The sequence below is a fragment of the Eurytemora carolleeae genome, unplaced genomic scaffold, assembly GCF_000591075.1.
Source record: "Eurytemora carolleeae unplaced genomic scaffold, Eaff_2.0 scaffold54, whole genome shotgun sequence".
NCBI classification, from domain to species: Eukaryota; Metazoa; Arthropoda; class Copepoda; order Calanoida; family Temoridae; genus Eurytemora; species Eurytemora carolleeae.
Window position 1 is genome coordinate 454,620 of NW_019396185.1, and position 9,120 is coordinate 463,739.

At 33.8% G+C, this 9,120-nt stretch overlaps 2 protein-coding genes across 2 annotated transcripts; both read right to left on the reverse strand.

Annotated features, from left to right (window-relative positions):
* Positions 1-1,570: 1,570 nt before the first annotated feature.
* Positions 1,571-7,428, reverse strand: LOC111697557 (sperm-associated antigen 7). The gene is made up of 9 exons (XM_023467596.1): positions 7,215-7,428; positions 6,688-6,866; positions 6,317-6,398; positions 5,500-5,586; positions 4,897-4,983; positions 4,282-4,331; positions 3,880-3,931; positions 3,002-3,064; positions 1,571-1,971 (listed from the first exon to the last, which is right to left on the reverse strand). The coding sequence occupies exons 1-9, from the start codon at positions 7,260-7,262 to the stop codon at positions 1,927-1,929; spliced, it is 693 nt and encodes a 230-aa protein (XP_023323364.1). The 5' UTR covers positions 7,263-7,428; the 3' UTR covers positions 1,571-1,926.
* On the reverse strand, positions 7,425-9,037 carry LOC111697534 (probable ribosome biogenesis protein RLP24). Its single transcript, XM_023467560.1, has 4 exons — positions 8,940-9,037; positions 8,571-8,655; positions 7,628-7,882; positions 7,425-7,562 (listed from the first exon to the last, which is right to left on the reverse strand). The coding sequence occupies exons 1-4, from the start codon at positions 9,035-9,037 to the stop codon at positions 7,425-7,427; spliced, it is 576 nt and encodes a 191-aa protein (XP_023323328.1).
* Between the last annotated feature and the right edge of the window lie 83 nt (positions 9,038-9,120).

Here is a 9,120-nt window from a genome sequence, read left to right on the forward strand (position 1 = left end):
GTTTGATATGCATTAAGCCATAGTTGAAGTATTTTCTATTTGTGGAGGTCATTACAGGTCATTCAAATTCTATTTTATTTTATTTTAGGAATTTCGATCACTAATTAGGCGTGCAGCCAAAAAATTGGAAGATTTGAACCAAAAATGAAGGCAGCCCCCCCCCCCCTACATCAAATGTGCCAACTCCACCATCCCCTTTATTCGTAAACCCAACAATTCCGTTGTAACATCTCACAAATCACACAGGGATCCTACCAAGAATGAGGCTTTATTGACGACCCAAAACTGTAATAATAAATCGATCCTGTTTTAATTCAGTTTACTGGCCTCCCGTTCCAGCGGAGGCTCCAGCGGGCTGGAGGTTAGGATTATTCTCATCTCCAGGCATTGTTAAAGACAAGTAGTATTTTGATGGTGTACTAAAAGATTTGGCCATGGAAAAAACAAGTGTATACTCTCCATAGAAAGTGGTCGTGTAGTTCACGTACTTTGGGGGACAATATATTGGCCGCTAGATGTCTCATGCTAAATTCTTATCTGATAGATATATATTTCTCAGTAAATTTGACGACCAATATAGGAGACGTCAAGTTATCGACCAATGTAGTTTATGGAAGGAACGTTTTAACGTTTTAATTTCGAAACCAGCCGTTTGCCTCCGAAAAAATCAATATTGTTTTTGATACAATGATTTTTATGGATATAAAGTTTGCCTACCAAGAACTAAATTAAGAACGCTGATCCCTTAATCTTTATTTGCAGATGCGAAAAGATGGATTTTTTAACTTTAATACAGTGAGAACCAGAAAACTGTGGAATAGGAAAAGATAAAAATAGTAATAGTGTATTTAATGCTATTACAAAGCAAATTGTTTTACTACCGACTTATTAATACACTTGTTAAGTGAAATTGGCCTGTTCAACTGCTGTTTATGATGTCCATTGGACTAATTTAATCATAACTTTCTATTCTAGAGTTTTAAGGTTATCATTGTACTATTGAGACCTTCTATAGCCTAGAATAATACTCCCTAACCTAAACGCTGTTGATACAATAAATGGTTTTTATTATATTTATTTTTATTTAAATATTAACAAGTTAAATAGCATAATACATGAGCAGCAGTAAGTAAACTATGAACAAATTGACGGATTTTTCTTCTTCATTTAATTCAGAAAAAATAGAATTAAGTAATTATAATTGCTAAAAAACTCTAAAGGGACTGTAAACGTAATTTAAAGCGACCTTCATTAATAAAAAGGCATGCAGAATTCTACTTACAGAAACAGTGGGGTGTAATCTTCAAAATAAAACACTCTTGAGATAGAAAAATGACGTTATCTTCAATATTACTTATCAGAAAAAGGTTCACGTACAGCCGTAGTACATTTGAATTTTCGAGCCGGGTCAACCTTTTCGGTCCCAGTTTGTACTGTATCGCCTGGACATTGGGTAAATAAAGCAGACAATCAATAGGACTAGCCGGTGCAACAAGGTTGACTCGGTCTGACTTTAGGTTGAATTTACTTTTACTAAAAAGTCAGGGGTGCGTGGGTTGTGAATACATACCCGTCACATCTTTAAATCGAGGATTCCTTGAATTTACGAAGACATTCCTTTTAGGAATTGTTTAAAGACACCGTTTATAATTTTTTTACAAGAAATAAGATAATTCATAAATTCAACAAAGCTCAAGTTTTCCGATTCCTAATTAAATGAATTTAAACATCTTGGTTATTTTTACATCATTATCAGACATCAGTCATGTAAAATAAAAAGGGTAAAAAGTTTGTATCCCTCAAATATTGTATTATTTAATTTTAAAGCTATCAATAATTCTTCTGTGTGCTAGGACGGTAGATTGACAGTACGCAAATATATATACTGCACTGTATAAACTCTTTACAATACTTTGTCTCAACCCATCATAACTTTGGAGGGCAAGCAGGTTGACTCGAATCCAAACAGGCCTGAAATAAAATATTTATATTTTTATTAAGATATAAATTGGAAACAAAATTTTAAAAAAGCATTTACGGAATACAGCATAAAGCTGGAAATTGAGAGTGCTTGAGCGTGATACACCTTTTGTTAGTATTTTTAAAACTTTAAATACAATTTTATCTTCTTTGTAAAATTTAAAAATTCACAAGGAAAACATGCGCGAAAAAATGCACGCAGACAAACAACTGAAGCAATTTAAATCATTACTTGAAATAATTCAAAAGAATACAATTAATTAAAATATAATTCAGGGACCTAGAGAAAAATGAGTTTATATAGATTATTGAAACATTAAAGGGATTTTATAGTAAAACCAAGTTCAAGGGACTTACATTTTAAGATTAGCATTTACGATTCATAACGGTATTTACGATTCATAACGGTATTTACGATTCATAACGGTATTTACGATTCATAACGGTATTTACGATTTATAACGGTATTTACGATTTATAACGGTATTTACGATACATAAGGGTATTAATAACGGTATTTACGATTCATATTTGTATTCATAACTGTATTTACGATTCATAAAGGTTTTTACCATTCATATCGGTATTCATAACGGTATTTACGATTCATAACTGTATTCATAACGGTATTTACGATTCATAACGGTATTCATAACGGTATTTACGATTCATAGCGGTATTCATAACGGTATTCAAAACGGTATTTAGATTCATAACGGTAATTACGATTTATAACGGTATTCATAACGGTATTTACGACTCATAACGGGATTCATAACGATTTACCATTCATAACGGTATTCTTTTAACATTTGTCTGACCAAGATTAAATGAGATAATGTTGTTTTCTCAGAATTACCAGAATTTAACACGGGTTCAGAAACGGAAACGACGATATCCTCCTTTTCCATCAGAGATGGAGGTTTAAACGGTACTTTTGTGACTCTGGCGAACCACTATTTAAATGGAGGGTCACTTAACAATTTCGTATACAGTCCGTTAAATTTTAGGAATCCCTCACCTCTTGTTTAAGACGTTTTTTAGCTCTAATCTCCGCCTGCACTTGTTCTACTGTACGTTTATCCTGCAACAAAATTAAAATATTATTTTAAAAACTAAATTAAACATATATATATTGGATATTTTCAAAATGATCGTTAAGATATAAATATACCATGAGCAATTAAGCATCGACAAACCATGAGGCCACATTCAGAATTGAGTATTTTTAAGTGACCCTCCCCATATGCAAAGATGACAATTCTTGATTCACAACGATACCCTTAACCTTTTACAAAAATTGACTCTGTAAGATCCATAAAAACGACAATATCTTTCATGTTATTGATTTCAAGGGTACTATTGTAGATTGGGCATTGCCATCTTTGCATGGAGGCTCCAGGGAATAGGAATAAAGGGAAAGGAAATGGTGCTGGTCTGCCATGAGAAAGCCAGTCGTACTGCTTTGCAGACCAGTACGGTAAACCTTACACACACTCTTTTGGTACAGACACACAACATGATTACAGTCAAGGAAGGAAATTGCAGAACAATGTTGTCAATTATAATTAAGCTTGAATAACGACTATATTTGTTGTAAACTATAATCAAATTATATTCTTTGCATGAAAATTTGGCTTTGTAGTGTTGACTTAAGTATGTAATTAATATATTACATGCATTTTAAACTTATTTTTAAGTAAACAATTAACAATAAACAAATGTACTCTCCTGACTGTACAAATACCGAGATTCATACGTCCTGTATAAACCTACAGTACACACCTTTGGTACGGTAACCTTACACACACTCTTTTGATACAGACCCACACACATCACGTTTCCGCCCCCTGGGAGGCTCACTTAACATTACTCGTTTCAGAAGATTCCTTTTCCTACCTTTTTAGATTCTGCAGAGACCATACCATATGATTTATTAGTCTCCGTTTTCCTAAACATCATTTGTTTGAGCAAAAACGATCTTTCTTATATTTCATCCAAAATCTAATATTTTAAGTCGCTTTATGAACGACGCTAGTCTTATTAATTGCCTTTATACCACCCCACCCCCCACCCCACAAAAATGGGACTGAAACTTCCAGCGATAACAACATATGAAAAAAGTAATAATTTTTTTAACGAGAACAAGATCTATAATAAACCTGAGAAAAATATCGGCAAAATATATTCATTTTCTCAACAAATTACTTAATATTTCCGTTAAGTCAAAATTGATCAATTAGAAATTGGGAATTTTGAAGACAATATACAATACATAGACCCTTTGACATATAAAATCACCTGGCTGCATCTAAAGCTGAATCTTTACCAATTAAATGTTCATATTTATTCTAAACAATCAAACACAATCAAAGCTGATGACTATTAAAAAATTTGAATACAAAATATTATCGACTATTCGAAAGTCGTCTTCACTATATTGATAAAATCGCCTACCTCCGTATATACAGAGTGTTTCTCATGATGGGGTTTTTTCATTTAAGGATATTATCTGTTTGTACGGATGTCCGACCCTAACTAACTCGTGAACCATAAAACAGATTTTCATCAAATGTTGACAAGGAAACGCGGTAAAACCACGGAAATGGTGTGGTTTAAAATTCGAAGTTGAGCGGGTTGACTTTTTTATACAGAAAACCTAATCTTAAACTGACAGTTTCTTCTGACCTAGGTTTTTTTGCGTTCTTACGTAAGTTTGTAAGATTGTCAACTATTTTAAAATTATTTTCTTGGATGTATATAGTTTAAAGATTTTTTTGGGGAGCATTTTATTCTCTCTTAACGAAATGAAATTTTCTTTTTTATAGAAACACCCTGTATAACAGGGAACTTACTTAGACAAATGAAAGAAGGGCGTGGTGTGGTATGAATGAATGCTTATGTTTGTGTATGTTCCTTATAATCTGTCTTTGGTATTATTTTGTTTACAGTTCTAGCTCTCTCCGCTTCAAGTTTTTCTTGCCAAGCTTCTTCTTCTAGCTTCTAAATAATAATTGAATTAAAAATGTTCATTTTTTTAAATTAAATCCCCACAAAATCCAAGCACTGTTTTACCATTTCTTCAAATGTTTTTAATTTCTTAGCAACCAAAGTCAATATTTTAGCAATTCAACGTTAGAAAGTTTTTATTTTTTTTTCTTGCAAAATTTCCGAGATTTTTTTTAAAAGCAAATTCTTAAAAAAATTTCAACAAATAAACAACCCCTCAATATATATCTTATAATCCACGTAACAAATATTTAAATCATAAACATAAATTTTTAATAAAAATATCAACATTTCATTGAACGGATTGGAACACGATACAAGGGTATTAAGACGCAACTTTTTTACAAATCTAGTTCTAGTTCCGAAGCGTCGGGCAACTGACCCCGCCAGCATTGAACTCTCCTGTTGCAATATCTACCCAATCTTATCCAAAGATTTATCATTGCCGACATGAAAAGAAATATAGACAAGAGCAGAAAGGAAAAGCAGTATTAAAGGAAAGTAATAAACCTGTTTGAATTTGACCGGGTCCCATTCCTCCCCTCGTCGTAGAGCAGCAACCTCTCCCTCGCACGGAGAAAACTCCTTTTTCCAAACCTTTATTTAATTAAGGATTTAATCAATGATTTATTCTATGATTTAATCCATGATTTATTCTATAATTTAATCAATGATTTGAATCAATGATTTAATCATTTATTCTAAATTTAATCAATGATTTATTCTATAATTTAATCAATGGCTTAATCAGTGATTTAATCAATCACTGAATCAATCACTTTATCAATGATTTAATCAATTAATTAATCAATCATTGATTAAATCAATCATTAAGTGTCATTTGATCCTGTCACTTTCCTGTAGTATCAAGTGTCACTGTGCTGTCCAGTAGTGTTCAGTGTCCCAGTTCTGTTCTGTTCAGTGTCTCAGTTATGTATTGCTCACTTTTCAGTAGTCCTTGGACCCTGTCCTGTCCAGTACCCCTTTCATGTCCAGTTTCCTGTCTTCTGATGTATAATGTCCCTGTCTGTACTTTGCCCACTGTCCAGTGTCCCTGTCCTGTCTGTCCAGTGTCCCAATCATGTCTATACTGTGCCCACTGTCCAGTGTCCCTGTCCTGTCTGTACCGTGCCTACAATCCAGTGTCCCTGTCCTGTCTGTACTGTGCCCAATGTACAGTGTCCCTGTCCTGTCTGTACCGTGCCCACAATCCAGTGTCCCTGTCTGTCTTTCCTATGTCTAGTGTCCCTGTCCTGTTCCAACTGTCTTTACTATGCCCACTGTACCGATTCCCTGTCTTGTGGCGTCAGGTGTCACTGTCTGCTACCTGAATGTATCTATCTACGTCCTCCTCCCCGAATGAGAATGTGACTAGACCTGCCACCTCGGCTACATCGTGGATAATGCTTCTAAACATATATTTCTTAAAAACTATTTTCAGAATCGTAAAGAAAAATTAAGACCAAGAAACATATTTTTGCTCTTCCAACTTTAAGATTCAAATTAACTTAAAAATTCTACAACAAGTTAAATATAATTTTCAAGAATTCACGCCAGTCAATTTTGCAAAATGCTAACTGGCCCGACTGGGACTGTAATTTCTTTTGTAATTTTCTCAATGTTTGCATTCACAATTACTTTGTAAATAAGGCCTACATAACAAAAGAGAAAAAAATAATTGAGGAAACAATTAGTTACCGCTGGAATTTGTCCATGGGCGGAAATTTATAAGTTTTCAGATCTCCGTCCCGGAGGAAACTGTTTATCTTTTCCTCCGCCTTCTCCCTGAACCTCAGCTTCAGCTGCTTTTCCTTCTCCGCCATCTTCTTCACTAGCTCAAACTCCTTTTTCTTCTTCTGCCTCTCCTCTTCACTGGCCTATCAAGCATAGTTTCAATTTTTTATCAGTTGTCTTTTTTGTTTATCAACCTTTTTTATCATAATCAAACGTACATTTATTACTAAAATTGGGGGTTTTTCTTTCCGAATCCTTCAATAATCTTTTTGTATATTTCAGCACTTCAATATCACATTTAAATAAGAAATTCTGTTGATTTTAGCGAATGGTTTGATTAAAAATTTAAAATACGATTTAAAAAGTGTAAATACTTTTTGTAAAATGTATTAATTATAAATGTTGGTATTTGTTTTTCGCTTTTAACTTTAATTCGGTAATTTATCTTTGAATAAAGATGAAATCGTAACTATATTTATTTAATATGATACCTGTGGAGGTTTCGCCATTGAGCCAAGAATAGAACCGAGCAAATCCATTTTTATTACAATTAATCACAGCCTGAAAAAAATATTTTTTAAATCCATGGCGTCAATCAAGATACATTTATATCTCAGTCGTCGAATATATGCCATGTAAATGAAAAAAAAATGCGGGAGATAAATTTCTTGTGGAGGAATCTTATTTTGCCACCATCTTGTTTAGTTTGCCGCCATTTCTTCATCAGACTCGTGGATTTCTTCAATCTTAGCTTCCTCACGGGCGCGAACCTTTTGAGGAACAAGGTTTATGCTTGAATCAATCTCACCAGCCAACTCCATATCTTCTTCCTCCAATTCCTGAACAATTTAATTAAAATCTATTAAAATCTATTCGAACAAAATAAGAGTTTATAAAGGCTTACCTTATTGGCCCGCTTGAGACCCGCCGCAGGGCTCTTGATAAGGGCAAGATCTCTTTCAACCTCCTTGATATCCTTGGCCTTCTGGATCTTCTTGGCCAGCTTCATCCTCTGGAAGATGAAGTGACTCTGCCTCTTGTTCTTGATGACCTCGACCCTCTGCATCGCCGTGATGGTGTTGTTCCAGAGTTCTCGGTCATATTTGACCGGGATATTACGACGCTTCTCAAACTCGAAGGAGGGATCCACCGCCAATTCCTGAATATTAACATCTTTCAGGTTACAATTAAAAATAAATAAGGCAAGAACAATAAAATAACAACCATACAACCCTATGACCAGATTTTATGATTTGCGAGAAGTCGTTGAACTTCCTGCCACTGGTTCAAATCCCGAATCACCGATTCAAAGTTAAAGATTAATGAAGATTTATGTAATTTGAGATTTGAAGGGCGACGGTTGGTAGTTCAATCACCTCTCCCAATAAATCAAGTTCAGTAACTAGGACAAAGAAAAAAAGAATCGTGCCCACGGATCGACGACAGGGAAATTGGCCATTTCCATGAATTGCGAATACGCACTGTACAAGGGAGAAATCATTTTTCCGAGACAGATATTAATTACGTTATCAATTTAGTTTTTCGTAAAAATAAAATGTGAAACTGTCCATATTGGCAAAAAGGCTATCAGTTATCACTCGGGGTTGGAAATTATTTTTGATATATTTTTATATCCTCTTCAGACCTTAAAGATTGGTGATTGCTGGTATCATTAAATAAATATTCTTTGATCTTAAAAATTAAAATTTTATAAAACTTTTTCTTTTAATGAGTTCCAAAAAAAATGAAAAAAGGGCTCCTCAATTTTATGAACCCGGGTAAAAGTATACATAAATCCTGCAAACACTGAATATATTTAAAAAAAATGAAAATTACTTAATTCTCACCTTTCCGGCGGATTTCCTGAAGGCCTTGGTCCACTTTGCCTTCCTAGGGTTCTTCTTCTTCTTAAAGGCCCGATGACACTTTGATCTAAGAAAAAATAAAAAAAATATCAGAAAAATAAAACTTTAAAGGTTTTAAGCAAAGAAATATAAAAAATGGTAGTTCAAATAGCAATACAACTTAATAGTGAACAATCGTGGAAAATGCAAATTGAAACAATGCCAGTTAAGAAAAGGCTAGATTATTGATTATAGATTACACATTTAAAAAAATTGTTCAGGCGCAACATTTATTATTGAAACTGAACGCTGCCAAACTCATTAACTTTTCCTTAGGAGTTGAAAAAAAACTACAAAAGCAAACAATCAAACCTGCAGAATCTGAATATCTTGCAATCGTTCCTTACAAAGGTTGTTCCTTTTCCCGGATATACCGAGGAACCACAGAAATAACAACGCTCTATACGCATTTTTGACTACTTCACCTGAAAATACTAAAATATACAATATTTCCCCCGAAAACCTTTCAACTTAAAGGGACTGTAGGCTTAAT